At 32.9% G+C, this 23,141-nt stretch overlaps 1 protein-coding gene across 11 annotated transcripts in view; it reads left to right on the top strand.

Annotated features, from left to right (window-relative positions):
- The window catches only part of KDM6A (lysine demethylase 6A), a 206,236-nt gene that overhangs the window by 123,349 nt on the left and 59,746 nt on the right, over nucleotides 1-23,141 (top strand). For all 11 annotated transcript variants that reach the window (XM_079123473.1, XM_079123472.1, XM_079123471.1 and 8 more), the window contains 3 exons: nucleotides 1,316-1,436; nucleotides 13,117-13,171; nucleotides 17,800-17,834. In XM_079123473.1, the coding sequence (XP_078979599.1) occupies nucleotides 1,316-1,436; nucleotides 13,117-13,171; nucleotides 17,800-17,834 (211 nt within the window). The remainder of the gene's footprint in view (nucleotides 1-1,315; nucleotides 1,437-13,116; nucleotides 13,172-17,799; nucleotides 17,835-23,141) is intronic.

Below are 23,141 nucleotides of genomic sequence, written 5' to 3'. Positions count from 1 at the left end.
GAATTAGAATGTTAATTTGACCCAGTTCTTTCCTGTAAGTCCTTTGATCCCTCTTTACTGCCTCAAAGCCTGTGTATATCATAAAATAAAACATGTGCATACCCACCCACTTAAACCATCTAATAGATGGATACTGTAGCTCTTCTTCAAGAAATTAAGTACTGTCATAACCAGGTGTAGAGAAGTCAGATGCCAGATCTGTGCTTCATCTCCCCTCATCTCCGACTCTCCTGCCAATAAACACTAACTTTAAAAATTCTTAATTTTATAATGAACATATATATAACCACACATATTTCTGGAAATAAGTAAGATGTGAATCCACCAAAATAAACGTTCTAAACACACATGAGGTTTTTTGTGATATGATATTTTGAATTTTTTATATAAAAGTCTAGTTTTTGTTTTGAAGAAATCTAAGATTCAAAATAACTACCATTAAGGTTTTTTAACAGTAGTGCTAATTGTTAAAAAACTTTGCAAAGGATTTATTAATTTGTGTTTGGGAGAAATTTTAAATTATGTAGAGGTACTTAAAATGACATCTAACATACTGTTGTATCTCATATTTTAACTTTTCAAATTCAAAGTAGGCAGTTATATCATTGCTACTCATTGTTGAGTAGTAGCAATATAAAATGCATTCAGTGAAATGTCCCCCCCCCCATTTATTCTACTGGTAATCAAAATCTTTTATGAAAGATAGTGTTAATTTAATGCAAATATAGAGTTAGGACAGTGAAGTGAAGAACCCAGAAATAGATCCACATGAATATGAACATTTGATTTAGGATGATGTTTACTACAAATAGTGTAGGACTATTGAACATTAGTATGGAAAACATGGAAACTGGTCCCCCACCTCACATAGTATTAAAGATAAGGTACAGATGGATTGTAAACCTAAATATAAAAAACTCTTATTTTTATGGTGTAGGCAAGAGACAGAATTAATCCCACTGCTTCAAAATCAAGACCTTCCTATCCTCTTCTCCCCCAAGAAATTCCAGGAACAGTGAAATCAGTTATTCACATTGTGAATTTTATTAAACCATGAAACAATGTTTGAACAATTTAGAATAAATTTAACTGATTTTTTTCCATTTCTCTTTTTATATAAGATTTAGATTATATACCTTTTAAGGCCCAAGTCCTCCTTTTAGTTTTTTCCTTATGATTTATTCACATCATTTTTATAAAATTGACATTTCCTTTAAAACAGTATTGCATAAAACAGAAATTTTTACTGTACTGCCAAGCAAAAATTAATGCACGTGTTAATAAGTTAAGATATCTTATGTCTATATTCTTTCAGGGCAATTAAAGCATTTCAGGAGGTGCTTTATGTTGATCCCAGCTTTTGTCGAGCCAAGGAAATTCATTTACGACTTGGGCTTATGTTCAAAGTGAACACAGACTATGAGTCTAGTTTAAAGGTAGGTTGTTGGGTTTTTTTTCAAGATACAATGTTTCATTTCTGTTTTTGTTGTTTGTTTGTTGTTAAATATTAGAGCATAGAAAAATGTTGGAATTTATATTGGCATTTAAAAAGAAAATTTGAAAATTTAGGTGATGGAACTGTTTATCATCTATGAACCAGCATACATAAGGTTGGGTTTCAGGATACAAAGTAGTTATAATGCTAAGGTTTTCATGGGAACTAATTACACTGTTAAACCTGCACTTTGTTTCTAAGTTTGACTAAGGTCTGTCATCAGGAAAGGGTGATGCACATCTGAGTAACTCCCCTCTAAGTGATTTGCCCCTGTAGAGGTCAAAAGCAGCTACTTTATGATGCTATATCTGTGACCCAATAATTAGCCATTCTTTGAATAGTCTCAATAAAAATATGGTCACCTTTCCAGCAGGGCATGTTTTATGTCTGAATTCTAAAAAGGAATATTCTCAAGGCATTTGAACTGCTGGTTTGTGAGCATAAAGATTGTTGGGAAAAGATTATATGTTGTTGATTAAATATCTTACTTCCTACCTATGAAAGTTTGATATTTCTCCATTTTTTCTTTTTTTCACTGAATTTCTTGTGCTGTCTGTGCCTTCACTTTAGGTCTCACTGAGTTTTTCATGAAAACAGTGCTTCCCTGCATGACAAAGGAATTGCAGTTTGCAAAGATCAGAAGTTTCAGGGGAAAAAAAAGGCTTTGGGGGGGGTAAATTTGTAACTATTGATAAGGGTTATTGTGTTCTCAATGTCCCCATTGCATGCTGTCTTGATTCTAAAGGTATGTGTATGGGCAGGATCAAGCAGGGAGATAAAGAATAACTTTACAGTGGGTTATAATTTGAACTAAGAAGGAACTACTTAAGGTTTTTTTTTTTTTTTTTTAACTACCTAAGACTACCTAATTGTTTTGATTTTTAGTGTAAAAAATTATGCAAATATATGTATATATTTACCATTAATGAGTTTTTACAAAACAATACTGATGGTAGGAAAAGAGAGAGATATACAACCAAAAATACTAAGACAAGCAAGTTGTGAAAAATTTAGATCACAGTGGTTGAAGGTAAGTGCAGTTGAGGAATAGGTCCTAGGGTAACTGTAAATGATGTGGGAGAGTAAGGGCTGTCTGGAAATTAGCAATTTTCCTCATGCTTAGAGCATCAAACTGTGGGATGTCAGTGGATTTGAAATGAAAAATAAATTCAGATATTCACTTTGGGTATTTTAACATCTTGCACAGTTTCCATTAGCTATCAAGAACTCTTAACATGTCTTATTTGAGCATTTACAGTATTGTCACAACATGCCTATTATGTTGCAAAAGGTTATTTGGTAGCAGTTTGGTAAATGTTGCTCAGGAAATCTATTCGGGGAGGGGACAGTTAATCGGATGTCTCCTAAATTATGGAATTTGACTACCTCTGAATACCAGTACAATGGTATCTTAAATAATTCCATGGATGCAAAGCTGTTTTCATCAAGGTGGCAATATTTAAAATCCCTTTAATCAGGGGAAACAATACTCCATAGCTAATTGAAAATGTCCCTACTTCACTTACGCTGAACCAAAACATTCTTTATGCCACTTTTATTTGTTCAAGCATAAGTTTAACTCTGACAGACACTTAAGTCATGGTAACCTTAGCAGTTGTTAAAAATGCTTGGTAGCTTTCTTATGTCTGTTTCATGTGTATGTGTGTATGAACATAGAAACGAATTGTAAGAATCCTTGATATTTCTCTTCCTTATAGTGTGAAGCTTTCATTTGATTTTTTTTTTTTTTTAATGTTATCCTGACATTGGCTTTTTAAGCCTCCTTTGTCCATTTATTTTAAAGGAGAAATTTGGGCATCAATATCTTTAGTTGAGGAGAAGGTTTGGTTTATGACTATTAAGTACTTAGCATTCAGTGTGAAGGAAGGTAGGAATGAGAAGGAGTGATAGGCCCCTTTCCCCTTAGATTGCCTCCAAATTTCCTGACTAGTACTTTATTTTCATTTGGATAGATGTAGAACTTCTGTTGACCTTTCCATCATGTTAAGCTATTTCTTAGCACAGTGTGTTGGCATAGGTGCTTCTTTGGCTACAACCTCAGGAATTCCAACTCAAGCTGGTTAAGATAACAAAAAATAGTAGCTCATACATGAAGTCCAGGCTTCAGGATTGGTTGATTCAGATGATCTAAGATTTCACCAGGTATTCATTTTCTTTTCAGTTATGTTATTGACTTATTCAGATAGCTGGTTGCTTTCTTCGATAATGTAACATAATAATCCTGTCTGCCTCACAAGAGGTAAGATGCTTGCCATGTGCAACTGAAGTGTAATGTTTCCTTTTCCATGTCTTATAGAAAGACATTGTCAGATAGTGGCTTATGTACTTAGCATAGTGCTGGCTTCCAATAAATGCTCAATAAATGATGATCATCATTTGGGGGGGAAAAAAAGATCCTGGCTTCCTATTGATCTCTTCAAATATATTTCCCCTTGTATCTCATTGGCTAGAAATAGGACACATGGCCATTTCTAATTGATTTCCTTTTCAAAGGAAATGCACTTACTCTTAGATCAGGTATGTCCAGTCTTGGAGCAGGGTTCAAATGTTCAAGTCCCTAAATATTCTGTTTCTATCTAATGGAGGAGGGAAAGGTAGATATAAAGGTTATTTTGATGTGGGAGGTGATGTGAGCAGTCTGTCCCTTACAAATCAGGTCATCTCTACCTTCTTTCCTTTCCCTCTGCCTAAAGAGGGGTGTAACATGTATAGTACTTCTCAGCTGGTAATGTATTTAAATAAAATACAATTTATTCTCATAATAACTTTCTTCTTTTCACCCACATAAGAAATGTATCCCAGGGCCTCCTGTTTTCTATCATACTGGTAATAATATTTCTCACAAAAATGTATCTCTGATACAGATTGATTCTGTTTTGGTGCTATGTGAACAGCTCTTAGAGCAAGCAAATTTGGTTTTGAAATTCGACCCTGCCAAGTACCACATAACTAATTGTGTAACCTTGTATAAGATTCTTGACTCTATCGATTCTGCGATTCTGCATCTGTAGAAACCGAATAATCATATCTTCCTCACAAGACTGATGTAAAGATGAATACACACACACACATGCATTCTGTATCTTGCAAACAATTTTTTTCCAACCGTTCTTCAGTTCTGTTTACCATCTAAAACACCTCTAATTTGGGGCCGTTATGGAGGTTTTTTTTTTTTTTTTTAAATCCATTTTCCTGTCCTAGAATTTAATCTTTTAAATTTTTTTTTGTCACTCTGCCCATCCTCAGAAATGTGAAGTTAATGCTGAGCTTACTTTTCAATAATGTGGTGTCATTTTTCCATTAAGTTTGCTAATAAAGATTTCATGTGTTTAGTGATTGTGACATATCAGTTCTTAATTTGTGAACTAGTTTAATGTTATCTGAATCAGAGCCCATTCCAGGGTGACATGTTGTTCTACCTGGTATTTTATTGTTGCTGTTCTCTGCTTTAGATAATATCCCCCTTATTAGTTGCCTATTTAATTCCACACAATTAATTCAGGATTTTATTTCATTACCTTTTAATGATAGTAATGATGATTACTTACATTTGTTACATATTTGAAGCAGTATGCTATCCTTACCTCACTAGAAGTACACTAATTTTGACAAAGTTTTATATAGTATCCCTAATTTCCACATCCTGGCAGACTTAAAATTATTTCCTTCATTTCCTTCATGTGAAACTGGTAATGCAAAATAAGATATAATAACACTCATATTCTTTAGTCAGTTAATGCCAGTGTATGTTTAATTTAATGAAGATTATGTTGAAAATTTCCCCGATGTTTACATATTTAAATATTCCTAAGATATGTTAGCTTTATAACTTCTTTGTATTTTTAAGGGTAGAGTAACTAAAAAGGGTGGTTTTTTAAAATGGGAACTTGCAAATGGTTGACTAGGGTATCAATATTAAAAGTCTTACCATTTGAAGATGGTAAATGCTAATGGAAGGGGTTAGTAGGAAAGGAATAGGAAGATGAGAATTACAGAGACAGTTCCAAGGAAGCAGGTTGAACTCATGCAAGACTTGTGTATATTAGCTTGAGACCTTACCAGGAGTTGTTTCTTACTTCTTGAATGGGTGGATAAATGAAGTGGCAGAGGCTGAAAATGAATAAACAGGTGCTCATAATGTAGGTCGGGAAAAAATTTTAAAAGTTGGTTTTATTTATCATCTCTTAAGACAGGATACTTTCCTATACAAAACTAATGCTGCAGTCATTTTCTCAGGGTGCCCCAGCTCATCAATCACTTCATTCAGCTGGGCTCCCTCTTACTTATATTTAATGTTAAATTTTGTTCTTTTTTTCTTTTTTCTCTTTGGTGGTACTGGGAATGGAACTCAGGGCTTCTGCATGATGCTAGGCAAGTACTCTACCACTAAGCTATATCCCTAGCCCTTTAATGTTTTTTTTTTTTTGTTTGTTTGTTTGAGAAAGGGTCTGGCTAAATTGTCCAGACTGATCCTCAAACTTGGGATCCTCCTGTCTCTGTCTCCAGAGTAGCTGGAATTATAGGCATCTGCTACTGTACCTGGCTTGACATGAAACTTCTGAATGGAATAGCAATTCCACCTTATTTTTTACCTTACTCTACTCTGGGAAATACTTCATATCAAATACCTGATTTGATATCATACCCTGCATAAAACTCAGGAATTTTATTGTCATATTTTTTATGCTGGTATATTAAGGCAGAAGGATTGAGTGAAGGTAAGATATGTACCTCCTCTTAGAAACCACTTTTGAAATCTGCGAAATGCCTCCTGTCTTTCATTATTTTCCTTATTAATGTAGAATGCACAGACCATTAATTTCATTAATTGAGGTACTATGAACTCATGTCTGTTGTAGAAATACTTGCTGAGGATTTTAGTACTAGTTTTACTTTAATTTTATCTATGCCTTAAGTTGCTAAAATAGTTGTAATTTTCTTTGTACATGCTTTCAGTATATTTTGGTTGGTTCAGTTGTCTGCAGGTAAAGGAAGTTGATGTTATTTCTCTATACCTGCCCTGTCCTGTTTCCTTTATGATGCTTAGTAACCTCCTCTTCCATTTGACATTTTGAAAATTCTGTCCTTGAGTGGTTTGATTTGAGAGATGGAGAGGGGCCTCACCCATATAACTCTCCCTTTTTTTAGGGGATTGGAAAAAAATCTGCTCATCCCCCAATAGCTTAGAAGAATATAGTGAGAACTTTAAAAATGTAAGATTTAGTCTTTGTCCTAAAACATGGTACCAAGTATGGAAAGAAATTCTTCAAGAAAGGATCTAGAATTTTGGCATGTCATGGAACCTGCATTTTTAGAGTATTCATAGGAATCTTGATGGAGAGAGAGAGAGACACCAAACATGTAATGGATTTTTAACTTGAGTTTCCTCTGGTATTGGTTAGCAACATCACTACAGTTAGGATCGATTCTATAAATTAAGCTGATTTTTCATTACTTCTATATTCATCTTTAAATGCCTCACTGAGGCAACTCTTAATACCATTCTTTCTAGATAAACTTAAGCAGATTCTAAAAAATATTAGGGCATTATTCTGGTGGTCTTAAGAAAATTTTCTTTTTATTAGTGACATTGTGTTTCTTCCTTCAGTATAACTATTGGTTCTTCATACATAAAAGACACTTTAAGAGTTTGCTTGTCTTCTTATGGTTGGTAGGAGATTGGATTATAACTGAGGAAACTGTGAGCCATTTTTCCTTCCAGTGTTTGGCAGTAGAACTCTGTTTCCACTTGGATATAATGTCACTGTTCTTTTGATAGAAAATGCTCATTGCTGTTTATTTTGTTTTCTGTCCATTTTCCCCTCACTCGTGGAGAAAAATATCTTTCCCCTGCTCTTTCCCTTTTCCACCATTTATCAACTTGTACTTTACCTTGTAATTTTTTCTAGATATTATTATCTGATTATCTATCCTGACTGGTTTATCTAGTTTTTTTAATAATGCTTTCTCTACTTCACTGTACTTACCCAACTGTGTTTTTGTTTGACATCTGTTTTTTTTGCATTGAGTTCTGTTACATGCCTCCAATATATGAAATAGTAAAAATGGCTGAAATACTTTATATTTCCAAAATGCATGTTTGTAAAGGACATGGCATATATGTGCAGTAACCATACTGTCTGACACTGAGGAGTTAGGGTAATTCCAAGTTCCCCATGTTATAGGTTTCTCTCTTCCAACATATTTTAAGTGCTGAATTAATTTCTAATTAAAAAGTGATTTTTTTTCACGTTTACCCATAACAACTTAAATTTTGAAGTTATATTTGGTTTTGAAATGCATCATGAACAAAGCAATCAATTTAATGTCACATGATACAAAATGTTATGTTCCGAAACATTTTTTTCAGTGCAAATTGTTTCAGTATCCTCTTTATAAAATATATATCATGTTCACCATGTATTGGTTGGTTGTGTACGTATCAGTCTTATTCTGATAAATATGCAAATTGTTCACTGGATGGAAAGAACTTGAAAATGAAGTCAGCTCATATTTATTTATTTGTGTATACAGATTGAACACACACTAGGAGCAGTTTTTAGAAATTTCTGATCAGTTATGTACCTCTACTTTTGTAAAATATGATAGTAATAAAGAATTGGGAAGCTAGGTAGGGTATTCAGTAGAAAAGATGATCAAGAGCAGTAGGATAAATGGGTTCTCAGAACATGGATGAGTGGGGAGAGTGGGAAGATCTCTAGGAGAGAGATCTTGAGGAGATATAGTAACTGACTCAAGAGTGGAAAGAGGTTCCCCATTTATTTTCTTGGATCATTATATTTTTAAGTAAAGTAAGGGGATTGATACAGTAGCAACCGGTGTTGGACTTGGGAGGTAAAAAGGCTCTGAATGGACATTATATTGAGTTGGGGATACCTGAGGGTATCTAATGTTGGTGTAGATAGATTTAAGTCTGGAGCCAAAAATCAAAGCTAGAAATAAGAATTTGAACATCTCCAAAATACAGTATGTTTTGGTTTCCTTTTTGTTAATGAAGTTTTTAGAAGAGAGCAGACTGGTTCAAACCTCAAAGGAGAAGCCTCTTTTTTGAGTAAAAATTGCCAGAATCTGTTACTATTAGGAAGTCATTGGTGTGCAGTAGAGTCTGTCCTAGGAGCACTTGTAATAACTTTGTATTAAAAAAAAGAATGAGAAGAGCTGAGTTTGAGGACTTTGAGAGAACATCATTTAGATCAGTTTGGCCAGGAATGTGTCTTACAAGCCCTATTGGAAATTACCAGTTTCATTCAGAGACCAAATCCCTAAAGTAAATACTATCACATCCTAAGACATTTCCCTGTTTTCATCCATTTTATCATAGACTTAGTTTTAGAAATCACTTTCGTTTTAAATCATACTTTTACAAGTGAGCGGCACAATGAAAAAGAAAAAGAATTACCTTTGATTTGCAAGAGTACCTGTCACACCTTCACTTCTCTCACTTAAATGATTCATAAAACCCCATTTTGTAAGGTTTCTGTAAAAACAACTTAAGCTCTTTCCTCACCTTGAAGTAATTTAAAATTTTTTCTTGCTGTTCTTTTTTTTTTTTCTTTTTTCTAATTCATTTGCAGAATTGTCTTTGTGTGTTCCCAGGGCAGGTTAATTTTTTAGAACTTTTATATACACATTAATTTTAGTGAACTCTATGCAGATGGTAATCATAGCAGAGTGCCCATGTAGAGTAAAAGCTGGTAAAAGCTTGTTGCTAACATGTTCTTCATAAAAGCCCGTGTCTACCTTAATTGAATATAGACAGCAATATTGACTACACACACCTTATTTATATGATCTGAAATAAAGGCCTCTGTGGGCAAGCATATAATTTATTTATTTTCTTGATATGATGATCTATTTTATTTTTTAATGTTTCCATTAGTACATTATAATTATACATAATAGTGGGGTTTGTTTTGACATAATCATATAAGCATGGAATAAAATTTGTTGCATTTCAGTCCTTAGTAACCCCCCCCCATTCCATTCTTCTACTCTACTTCTTTTTTTTAATATTATTTTTTGATTCTTTTAAGTTATACATGACAGACTCCATCTTGGCACAATTATACAAGCATGGAATATATCTTATTCTAGATAGAGTCCCATTCTTATGAATGCTCATGGTGGTGGAATTTGCTGTGTTGTTTTCATATATGTGCATGTGAAAATTATACCAGATTCATTCCACTGTCTTTTCCTTTGCTTATCCCCCCACCTGCATTGTGGGTTAGCTTCCACAGATCAGAGAAGACATTTAACCTTTGTTTTTTTGGGCCTGGCTTACTTCACTTAGCATGATAGTCTCCAGACTCATCCATTTGCTGGCAGATGTCACAGTCATTTCTTGTTTATGGTTGAGTAATACTCCATTGTGCATATAGACCATATTTTCTTTATCCACTCATCTGTTAAAGGGTACCTAGATTGGTTCATAGCTTACCTATTGTGAATTGAGCAAGCATACAATTTAAAAACTAAGAATAGTGTCATTTAACTCTGAAGATGTGTTGGAATAATTTGCAGAAGCTTTTTTTCTGATTTGCATTGTGTTACACCCCAACCTACTGAATCAGAACATCCTAGACTGGGTCTGGAATCCAACATTGCTCTGAATTAATGATTCCTAAATAAAACATAGTTTGTCAATTAAGAAAAGTTATTTTATTGCTTGTCTTCAGGATCGAGAACACAGTTGCAGGATTCGACAATAAAGAAGATTTGTAAGATAGTCATAGACTATGCAACTAGAAATAAAACAATTTAAAGAGAAAGGCTTGAAAGTTAAGTTTTACTCATAATCACATGAATATAGATTTTTCTTCTCATTTAGATCAAGTTCCATAGGCTATATGAAGCAAAATAGTATAACATAATTTTGGAATATTGAACAAATCAGAGGCTTTTAAAACAAAAGTTGGCTTTGGTAATAAAGATGTCAACAAATTGTAATGAATCAAATCAGGTTGAATTGAATCAAAGTGCTCTATGAAAAGATAATAACAAGGCAAGGCGAGTGCTTTGCCTAGCATGCACAAGCCTCTGGGTTCAATCCCCAGCACCACAAAAACAAAACTAAAGAGAATCACTGTAATGTTAAAAGTACATTGGAGGTGAATCTTCTGCTTGGAAACCAGTTTTCTTTAGACTGTTTTTTTGCAGGTTTGTATATAGTCTTTGAACTATGAAGCCTCCATAATAACTGTTTTACACAGCAGTAGTCAGTTTAAGGGCTGCAGTATTTTGTTTTGAGTTGCAGATGTTTCTGTTGATTGCAGGAATAGGCTCTGAATATTTTACCATGATATTTTCAGGTTTGTGGGCTGGTTACTATAATTGATAGTCCTTTCCCTTGATTTATATGTCAATAGGTACATCTGTTTTGCATCTGACTTAGATATTGGAAATGAAGCTATGAGATCATGATATCCCCATCCTGGTCCCTCATCTGTCTTTGGTCCCTCATCTGTCTTTAGTGTGATGAAAGGTGTGTCGGTGTTTTTCGTTATGTGGAATGGTTTTGTTGGCTGTTCTTAAGTTTCTCATAAACACTTAGTAATTTTTCTGTGTGTTCTTTCATTCTCATGCATGCTTTTGAATGTGTATTCTTTTATTGTGTAATTTTTCTCTGTTGTTTGGAAGTATTTGAAATTTCATGGTATTGTAGGTTTGAAATGGTAAATCAGTAACCCGATTACTGCTTTTAAGATTTTTAAATAATTAAATAAAATGTGGTCAAAACTGTTCCTCTCAGGTTTCATTGTAGGATCTTGAATGCTGATAGATGTTCTTCCTATGGATTTTCAGTGAAATAGTAAAATTATAGTACCACCATCTTGAAGACTGTTTCTTTTGAGATCAGTGTAACCTTTGATGACTTAATTAGAAACAATTTGTCTTCTATCTAAATATTAATTTGTTTGCAGGATAGATTAGGTTTACAAATGTACAGTCTGAATGGGTGATTGCTGTGCTGTTTTTTGTTTAGAGGAAAGCAGTGGATTATAAAAGCAAGCTTTGCTTTCTTAGTACCCACATCTTCTATTGCTATGATAGCATACAAAAGGGATGTTTGAAGACATAGAATCTGCTTAGTACACCAAGGGAAAATACTAGGAATTCTCCAAGTTTTCGTATGTTGGACTTTTTTTTTTATTCAGTCAACTATGGGAAATAGTTTTTCACTTTTGTTTACCATTGTGTCCTTAGTGTCTGCATTGTCCTTATGGCATTATAAATTCTTAAAAAATATTTGTAAAACAGATTAAGCATTTAATATTTAAGGGTTATAGTCATTTTGTTTGTAGTTTATTCATTCAGAAGATACTACAAGCTTTAAGAATACTCCAAATGTAGGCTAATCTAATTTATGCACACATGTAACAGACATTTGTGAGATAATACAGAAGAACTACTGTGTTCATACCAAATGATGCTAATTTCTCTTTCTTTGTAGCATTGGGTAGACGACATTAGTTTATTCTTATTAATTGCAAGTTGTAGTTCACCAAATGCGATGTTGTTGATTCTATATTGAAATATAGTACTTAAAACTTGCTGATAATTCTCTTAATAAAAGGAAGTTCTTTTTGGGTTTATAACTAGAAGTTGTCATGAATATCGATGATTTGTCCAGAAGTTTTAAAAAATTACAATTTTTAAATGTTTGGATTATGGATAGAAATGAGCTTATTTTGTGTGTTTTTTAAATATGGTTTGTACTTTGGCTGTTTACTACTTTTAATGCTGAAAATTTGTAGAGGCTTAGAATTTGCATATACATTATATATTTGGGAAATGTTCAAAAATATTTATTTACCTTGTGTTTTAACTTAAAATTTTTATGTCAACTCTAGTGCTTGTTTATCTTCTCTTAATTTATATACCAATTTTAATGCTGAAAAACTGTCAGAATTTACATTCTTAAAAATTCCTGTTATATACATTGATTTAACATGTATTTTCTGGATAGGCTTCTGATATTATAAATGAATACTTAATATTATTAGTGGTTTAATATTGTCTGAGGAATTAAATTTTACACATACATTATAAAAGGATAATTATATTTCATTAGATTAACTTGAACACAGACTGTTGAAAAGGTACTCAAGTATAGTGATTATGAAGAACCAGTGAAGGCAGATAGTTTTATCCTCCATCACAATTCTTACAGTGCATTTTTCTTTTGAGATTAAAAAGTAAAAAGTAGTGTTCTGATATTAATACCATTTGACTTCTACTTGCATTTAAAATGATTACTCTGTATAAACTGTCATAATACTTCCTGCTTATGTGAAGACTTAAATATCAAGCTTTTTCATATAAATAAAAATACACGTAAGATATTTAATAAAGTTAATTCTTCAAATTCTCTATTCTCAACTATCTCAAGAAAATAACCTAACATCCTGTCAGTATTCAGCAGTAAATGTTCAAAGTAATTCTAGTTGTTTGCTAGAACATTTTATTTGCATAACATAGTTTTAATATTATATCTTATACACCTGAAAAATATTTTAAGATACTTTTTTATGTGACTCTAAATTTAGTACATTAATTTTCTCACTTTCCTCTTGCAGCATTTTCAGTTAGCTTTGGTTGACTGTAATCCCTGCACTTTGTCCAATGCAGAAAGTAAGTATTAAGTACTATAGTTTACTACATATATTCACATCACTTCATCACAAATAACAACAATCAATTGTAGTAATAATGTTAGTGGTAAAATCTGTTCAGTTCTTTCTTTGAATTCTAGAATTATTGAATGTAACTGTATTGGTTGCCATGGCTACTTATACAAATGGAACATATGAGTCCAGATCTTATGAACAGCCTGTGTCTAAAATAGGCCAGTGAAGTAGGTTGTTGAATTAAAGTTATTTGTACTAATGAACAAGATTGATTTGTGTGTGTATATTAATTATACTGTAGCTGAACTATTGGGATTAACGGCAGAATTTGCCATTTAGGAAAGATGAATGTACAATGATTCTTAATGTGGTAGCTCACTGATTCTGCTGTGTGGTATCAAAATTAATGGTAATCATTAAGGCATATTTTGACTTTGTTACAGATTTACATATCATTTACAGAGGTGACTTTTCTCAGTTAATTTAGGAAGAATGTGTTTGTGAAGTATGCTGTGACACAGTGGCTTTCTTCAAACAGTTATTTTCTACTCTACAGATTTTTTCTGAAAGCAAATTGGGTTGTTGTTGTTGTTGTTATTATTATTATTATTATGTGTTTATCAGTAAGTATGTTTTGGTGTATTTGCTTAGTTAGTGACTTTAAAAAATACAATAAATGATTAAAAATTTCATTGGATTCAAGCTGAATTTGTAAACAACTTTTCTTACTTGCAAAATAAAAATTTTAGAGTAAGAAAAACTAATTCTTAATGAAAATTTATGTTAGTCAAAGGATTCTAGAATTTAGAAAGTCAGTATTTGCTATATATTGCTTGTTATCTTTTAATTTTTTTGAATAGAACAGGGATAAGGGAACAAAATAAGGACCCAGGGAAAAGTAATAGGTGGGAAACCATTGTTGCCTCTATGCCTGAAGTAGCAGAGGAAGCAAATGACTGAGCTTAAGGATGTAGATAGGAGCAGGCAAACTTGATGCCCAGCTCCTATGTGACTCTCCATCTCTTGCCTATGCAACACTATAGAAATGTTAGTCTAAAGTAGTCTGAGTATTTAGAAATGCCTAAGGAAATTGTTGGACCAGTTCAAAAGCTGTAGAGTTTTAGATTAAGACATAGCAGGGAGGCCTGGTAGAGCTCTTGCCTACCATGCACAAAGCTGTGGTTTAGATCCCCAGCGCTGCAAACGAAAAATGACAACAAACCATCGCATGGACTAAATCCTTGCCTATATCAGACCAATTTTCTCATACTTATAATAAGGGCAATTTCCTGAGGTAGGGAGAAAAAAAAAGAATACTGTTTTCTTTAAATGAAACTCAAGATTTGGTACTGATCAGTGTATTTGCAGAATTAATGGTAGAAAGGTAACAAATGCAACATTTTATAGTTTCTAAGATAAGGTTAGATTTGAAAGATAATTTAATTCATTGATATAGCGATTTATAAAGAGCTAATTAATACTTTTTCTTTAATTATATGCCCAGGTTATATAAGCCATCTGAAATACAGATCCTTAAGATTTTTAAAATATTAATTTATGGGAATAAAAAAGCAACTGGCATATAGTTAATTCATTACTGTCTAGTACCTCAAAACTAACTTGGTCACTACTTGTTAGTTTGAGTAACTTTGAGGAACATCTCACGAATGTCAAACTAAATATTTTGGTAGATCTTTGGTATAATCTACTCTGTCAAGGTTAAATTTCAGTTGTAGATATTACTCTTGAAAACCCTGATATAGGTAGAATGAGTGCCACAGGGCAGACAACTTTCATGTGGAATTTGAATCGAACAGTTTGAACTGTCAAGAGTAGTCCATTTTCAGGTCTATTGTGCCTCTTTTTCTGTTGGTTATTGAGAAGGGAAAGTAGGAGGTAGATTGATCAACATTCATTTTGTCCATGACTGAAGAGCTTCCCTGGACTTGAATGGTTGTTCACTCTAATGGAAGGGCACATGCTTTAGACATTTAGGCCATTATAATTCATTTGATTTGGGTATTCCATATGCTTACTTGATAACCATGATAAAAAGTATATGTCTTACAGAGCACCAACACCACCAAAGTACCTATTTTGAGCCAGTATTACTGTTTTAGATATCAGGTTCTTTATTGTCTTTGTAAAGCTTATTTTTCTTTGAATTATTTCATGTCACCCCTGATGTGCATATACTATAGACATTCACTGAATTCTTTGAAATCTGTCAAGATTACTTTGTGGTACTAGAAAGATCAGAAGTATAAATTATAGGACTGGAGGTGTGGTTCAGTGGTAGAGTTCTTGCCTAGCTTGTACAAGGCCCTGCGTTATATCCCCAGTTCTGCAGACACAAAACATAAATTATAAAAAGTAAAGTGAACTTTTAAAAACTTTTCTGTTGGAGATATTTAATGATTTTTAAAAATAAGTGAATACCTTCATTCTAGAGATATTTAAGAAGAGTCAATTACAGTTTATGATATGAAAAGTAGAATCATAAAAAGTAGTCATGGTGATGTGAGACTTTATTGTATATGATTACCTCTTGGAATAAAATTGTTTTTTCTAGTATTTTATTAATTCTAAAAAAATTTCTGAATAAAGTTAATTTCAGAACTTTTATGACAATATTTGCTAAAAATTTTCCTTTCAATTGGCACTTGTCAAGTAGAGCTTTTTTATAGTTGTACAGTTCTCCACTTTGAAGAGAACTTCTAAGAATTTAAATATATGAAGGTTTTCACAGTACAAAGGATGACATTGAATTTAGTAACTCATGGGATAATGAAGTCTTTTTCAGAAGACTTGGGACAGAGCCTAGAGAAAGTAGTAAGAAGACAACTAGCTGCTGATCTTTTTTATCCCCCACCCCCCCGCCCTTTAGCACCATTATTAGAGAAATAAAAAGATTGGGGGAAATAGCATAGATTTTTCCATCCCTTGTTCTCTTAACCTATAACAATCTCTGTTTTAGTCAGCCTTTTGCTGCTGTGACTAAAGGACCTAACCAACACAATTGTAGAGGAGAAAAGGTTTATATGAGGGCTCACAGTTTCAGAGATCTAAGTCCATAGAAAGCCAGCTCCATTCCTCGGGGGTTCCAGTTGAGGCAGTACATCATGGCAGAAAGGTGTGGCAGAGGGAACCAGTTCACATCATGATCAGATAAAAATATATGCCCAAAGCCTCCCTCCAGTTCTTACCTCCTCCAGCCATACCTTACCACTCAGTTAATCCAATCAGGGGGATTAAATCAGAATTGGGTTAAGACTCTCACAACCCAATCATTTCTCCTCTGAGCCTTCTTGCATTGTCTCACACATAAGCTTTTTGGGGGACACCACATCTAAACCATAACACCCTCCAATGATGTAATGAGGTGATATTTGACTGGAACTCTTAAGAAATGCTGTACTGAAGTAGGGAGTGAGGAAAAAGCCCTCAAACCATGAAGGTAAGTGAGAGAGATATCTTCCATATAATTTCCATTATTTTTTAATTTCACAAAAGCTGATTTTCATCTTTTAAAGATATTTTTATTTTGCTTCATATCCAATTAATGTGTGATATTTAACTTTACAGAGAAATGTAGTACTTAAAAAAGAGGTTTGTCATTCAAAAATGAAAATCATAGAAATGAAGTACCAGTATCCAGTTTAGGTTCCTGATTCATTTTTTATAATTACTTTTGTTGAGTAATTATACTATGGTGGTATACTATCAGGAAGAACTGGAAATAAAAGCTGAAATATTCTGTTTTTACTTTATTTTCAACATTACTTACTAATCTTGAGACTATTTGCTATTTGATTTCAAAGTGGGGTGTCTCCCTGTGTGTCGTGTCTCCCCCCCCCCCCCCCCCCCCTTTGGTACTAGGAATTGAACTCAGGAGCGATTAACCACTGAGCCACATCCCCAAACTTTAAAACATATTTTATTTAGAGACAGGGTCTCCCTAAGTTGCTGAGGCTGGCTTTGAACTTGGAATCCTCTTGCCTCAGCCTCCTGAACTGCTGTGCTGGGATTATAGGTGTGCACCTTCATGACAACCCAGTCTTCCTTCTGTCTTTAATGATGAATTCCATCTGATTCTGAAGAGTTAAAGAAAATAAAAAACTCAATTCCTGTGTGTGTTACTGCCATTGTCATCCTGATCTGTGATATTGTAGATATCATATATATTTGTAAAATACAGTATATAGAAAAAAAAATCTAGTTACTTTGTTTGGCTTTAATATGTTTTCATTAAATATTGACTTTACTATATTTTCTGATATAACTTGGATTTTAAATACCATGTTTTGAAATGTATAGTTTATAAAGGTTTTATTTGCTTAATGTTGCCACTTTGAATTTTTTAAGACATATGCTTGTGTGCTCATGTGCTATAGATATAAATGCTGATTTAGTAATTACATTGACAGGAATTTTATTTGATAATAACAATGAATAAATGTGATTTCTTATTGTGTACGCTTTGTATTTTTTTATTAAAAGCAAATAAAAGTTATAAACTCCTATTAAATCTATATAACGTAGGCTGTGCTTATGTTTTACATTTTATGATATTCTTAATTTACTCCAAACTTTGCTTTATTATTACTGATTATTTTCCACCATCTTTTACAGTTCAGTTCCATATTGCCCATTTATATGAAACCCAGGTAAGTGTTTTAACTTATCCAATTTAAAATAAAAACAAACAAAAATGATCACTTATATCATTTTTTAATATATTTTTTAGTTGTTGATGAACCTTATTTTTTTATTTATATGCAGTGCTGAGAATTGAACCCAGTGCCTCACACATGCTAGACTCTACCTGAGCCACAACCCCAGCCCTTATGTCATGTTTTAATGAAATTAATTATATACAGATAATTTTAATGGAGTTCTGGTCATTACCTCTTACATAAATTTTATATTCATTGAAAGTAGCAATGTTGCTTAAACAGTTATTAAAGAATGTATACAGAGAAGACTCATTTTTTAAGGCTTGCCTCTAAACTTGATTTGTGAGCTCAAAGGGCTGTATTTAAGATTTATGTTATTTTTAATGCAAAATGCCTCATTTTCTTTTCAAAATGTTGTAGATGCTTGTTGTAATACTTTGCTTTTAAATAGTTTTCACTTTTTCTTAAAATTTGAAATAGTTCTATGTGTCAGTGTTCGGAAGGCATATTAGAGTCAACTCTGTCATTACCATTACTTTTGTGGTTACTTTATTTTTTAGAACACTTTGTTTCTGTGTATCTCATGTATTGCTTAGTTGTGTAATAAAAGGTATAACATATTTACTTGAGGCAGTACAATAGAAAATCAGTGATAAATTTTTATGAGAATAAAAATTAGTTAATTGTAGTTTGTACAAAACATAAATTTTGTTAACTCCTTTAGAGGAGAAAAAGTGCTGTTCATTATATATGTACATAATTTCTATTTTGATGCTTTGCCCCAAGTGTAACAATAAGGCAAGTGTATATATGCTGTGCAGGCTCATACCTAGGAGATAGAAGATCCTACTATATATCCATTTTTTTATACTATAGTGGAGTATAATCAGACACTTTGAGATAATTTATGCTGCTGTTTCCCAAACCCAGCTTTGAGGCAGAATCATTTGGGAAATTCCACAAGCCAATTCAGAGTCAACATTATTAATGTCAAAGAGCCAAATTTATTAGTATCCCTACCTGTAGCCTTCCCTACTTGGAAGGCTGAGGCAGGAGGATCATTTCAGCCCAAGAGTTATAGATCAGGCTAGGCTACATAGTGAGACCCCCATCTCAAAAATAATTAACATCAGAATTCCTTGTACCAGCAGTACCACCTTAAACCCACATACCCGCTGAATTAGAATTGATGGACACTCAGGTTGATTTCTAAACTCTTCCCTACCACCCCATAGCTTTTCTAGTTATTGATATGATCTATTCTCAGCTAATCATACATTTTCTCACCTTTTTTATAATGTTGCTGCATTTTTATACCTTTAATTAATTAATTAATTAATTAATTTTTATGTGGTGCTGAGGATTGAACCCAGTGCCTCACACATGCTAGGCAAGTGCTCTGCCACTGAGCTACAACTGCAGCCCCTTACCTTCATTTTTAATTAATGTTTTTGCTGGAGTTGGAATTCTGTTTGTTTGACCACTTTCAAATGTGTATTCCATTCTCTTCACACTAAATTTCTTATGAAAATTTGTCTGTTGGTCTTATTGTTTAATCCTGTTAAGGTAATATGGGAATAGGTCCCTTTCCTCCTTTGATTATTTTATTTGATAAATTATTAATCATTCAGATTAAATAAAACCAAAAGAGCAAAACTTGTGACAGGCAGAGTATGTAATTATTGGGTGACAGGAAGATGACACTATAAGCATACGAAAGGATTGAAATCTCCAGTGATTATAATAAGGATTTCCATTTTCATGTGAACAGTTAAAGAAAAGCAAAATGGCCTGCCTACTTACCTATAAAATTTTAGTTTTTATACTTCAACCAGTTTATATCAACAGACCTTATTTATGAATATGAATTTTAAAAAAATTAAATAGTCACATGTGGTGAATGGCTACTGCCAGGTAGAAAATAGTTAATAGGAGGTTTTTCTGTATAAGAAGTTGTCTTCCCACTAAGAAATGAATAAAAAATTCAATATCATTTTGTGATCCCTGAGAACCATACCACATTACCTTCACTGTATTAAACAATAAGGTCATAAATAAAACATAAAAACGATGGAATATACCTCTACCTACTATGGTTAGAAAAGCCCTCTCAGATACAAACCGTTTGGATTGAGTCCTGATTGGAGAGGAACCTGTGATATAATTAGTTGGAACTGATGGGAATTTGTGTGTGTGTTGATGTGTGTATTAGTTCTGGGTCCTGCTAATAAAGAGGTATTATAAGTGCAGTAGCTTTGTGGCATTGAACTTCTAGTGTTTTAAACTTAAAAAGGATGTCTTTCGTAGAGCTGGAAGGTGTAGAAATAATTCTCTTAAAATTTTTTTGTTGTTGAATTTAATCATATTTAGGTTTGGGTAATTTTAGTAGGATCTCATCCCCCAACCCCTATATTTTTATCTTCTATGGTCTTTTAGACAAAGCTTTTGATAGCTTACTAGATTTTAGAAATTAGATTCTGGTAGATTTCTGCATATATCTTCATATTGTTTATACATAAAGATAACTTTTCTGTATTATCAGACCCCAAATAAATATATCATCACTAATTATTTTTGAACATTTATATTCGCGAATAGATTCATCTTTCCTATGTTATTAGCTGGGACCTCCAGACCATTTTTTCAACAACAACAACAACAACAATAATAATTAGTTGGCTTTGTTTTTCTCCATTGTAATGAAATCACTTGAACAATTTTCCACATTAAACCTTATTAGCCTTGAAAGTTTAAAGATGTATAATTTCTCCCTTTCCAATCTGTCATTAAAATGTTAGTTGTTTTAGAATAGATAGTCCAAAATGAAATAGCCTGAAAGAATATACACATACCCTCCTCCTTCCATCTCCCCAGCATATGATTCCCTCCGTGAAGCCACTGGTGTTACTAGTGGTTTTTGTATCCTTCCAGAGAAACTCAGTGCATATATAAGTGAAAGCATATGCATGTTTGCATGTACATTTTTTCTTCATTTTATCCAAATGATAGCAAATTATGTATGTTTTCTTCTGAGCTTGCTTTAATTTTTAACTTAATAGTATATCTTGGAAAATCATTCCATACCAGTACATGTAGAACTACTTTATATCCATTTAAACAGATGTATTATATCTAATTTGACCACCCCCTCTTGAGGAGTAGTTAACAAATAGTATTATTACAAATAACATTTTATAAGAATTGTTCATTTTTAATGTTTTCTTCTATCAAGCATTAATTTATTACCACAATGTTGTAGATTGATCTCATTTATATATCTTAACACAGCCCAAAAATTCTAAATAAAAATTAATTCCAAGGACTGGGCATGGCTCAGTGGTAGAGCACTTGCCTAGGACATGTGAGGTACTGTGTTCAATCCTCAGCACCACATAAAAATAAATAAATAAAATAAAGGTATTGTATCCTTCCACAACTAAAAATTTTTTTAAATTTTTTTGAGAAACCATTCTGTTTTTCTTCATTCATTTTTGAAGCAAGTATTACATTGGTAACCCAAACCTGATAAGAGTATAAAAAAAGCATCAATACATAAACCCAGATATGACTGATGAATATAGATATAAAAATGCAAAATAAAGTATTAGCAAAAACATCCATTTGAAAAGAACAATATACTATGACCAAGTGATTCCGGAAATACAAGGTTGATTATTAGAAAATCTGTTAATATTATGCATCATAATAACATAACTGAAGGTAAAGTCATATCATTATCACTAAGGTTCTGAAAATGCCTTTGACAAATTTAATGTCCATTCCTAATGAAAGTACTCTTGAATATAGGAATTGACCAGAAATTAGGAGAAAGGTATTGAACAAATTTTTCTCTGAGACTCTTAAGGACAAGTCAACCCTGTCAATGCCTTATGTCTTAGACTTCTGGCCTCTGGAACAAATTTCTCTTATTTGAATCAGAGTGTGGCAAAATATTTTTTTTCTTTCTTCTTTTGGGTGGTTAACGGAAGTTGAATGAATCAAATCTATGGGTGTCTACCACTTAGCTATATCCCCTGCCCTTTTTTTTTTTTTTTTTTTTTAATTTTGAGATAGGGTCTTGCCACTTTGCCTAGGCAAGCCTCAAACTTGTGGCTCTCCTGCTTCAGCCTCTTGGGTTGCTGGGACTAAAGCCTTGAGCCACTGCATCCGGGTCCATAACGTATAGGATAGTAGTTCTCAGGCTGTGCCTAACCATGAGTTATTATTCCATTATGTAAAGCAGTAACTTTCCATGAATTACTCCATTCTGAGTATAAGTGCTGAAGTAGAATGACTCTGCTTCTTGTTTGTACTAGTAAATAGCTCAGTGTCTGCCAAGCACAATACACAAAAGGAATTGATGGTTACTTTCTTATGATAAAATACATATATTTCAGTCCCAATGCTAGTATTTTACTTGAGGGAGAACAGTAGAGACATTTTCTGTAGAATCAGGAGCAAGGCAAAAGATGCATGTTATCTCTGTTGCTACTACTTATTGTACTGTAGATCTGTAGGTATTAGCTGATGCTGTTAGATAATAGAAATCAACTAGAAGCATTAATCAACATACAGAAATTGATAGCCTTCAACAACAATGAAGGCAGAGCATAACATTAGGGGGAACATTTCATTTACAATATCAGCAAAGTAGATTAAATACTTAGAAATAAACTTGAAAGTGATATTGTTTCTCAGTAGTATAAATATGTTGATTCTCCCTAAGTTAATTTCTAAGTATAACAGAAATCTCAATACAGAAACACCAACAAATTAGTTAGTTTGATATGGAAAACCATGCTAAATAGCTGAATAAGACTGGGTGGAAATTATATGGGTTATACTAACCCTACAGATGTTAAAATATACAATTACACCCATATAATTAAAAGTGTGTTTAGGCTGAGACTCAGTGGTAGAGCTCTTGGTTAGCATGTGTAAAGTCCTAGGTTCAATTTGCAGCACCATTAAAAAAAGTAATAAAATTGTGACACTGTCATATGATTTGACAAATAGATCAGTGGAGTATATCCTAGAAAGCCCAGGAATAGACCCAGGTGCATATAGAAATTAAGCATATGATGGAACTAAGATGGATTTATTAGTAAATGCTTATAGGACCACTAGATAGCAATTTGTATAGTATCTTTTTTTAAAAGATACTATACAAATAGTAGAGGAAAACATCTTGAAATCTTCAAATATGATATAGGAAAATACTTTCTAATTATGGCTTAAAATTCAGAGGCAATAAAAACAATAACCATTCTGAATAAAATAGAAATAATTCCTATATGG

Source organism: Sciurus vulgaris (genome assembly GCF_902686455.1).
Source record: "Sciurus vulgaris genome assembly, chromosome: X".
NCBI lineage: Eukaryota > Metazoa > Chordata > Mammalia > Rodentia > Sciuridae > Sciurus > Sciurus vulgaris.
This window is presented reverse-complemented; position numbering and strand designations above follow the sequence as displayed.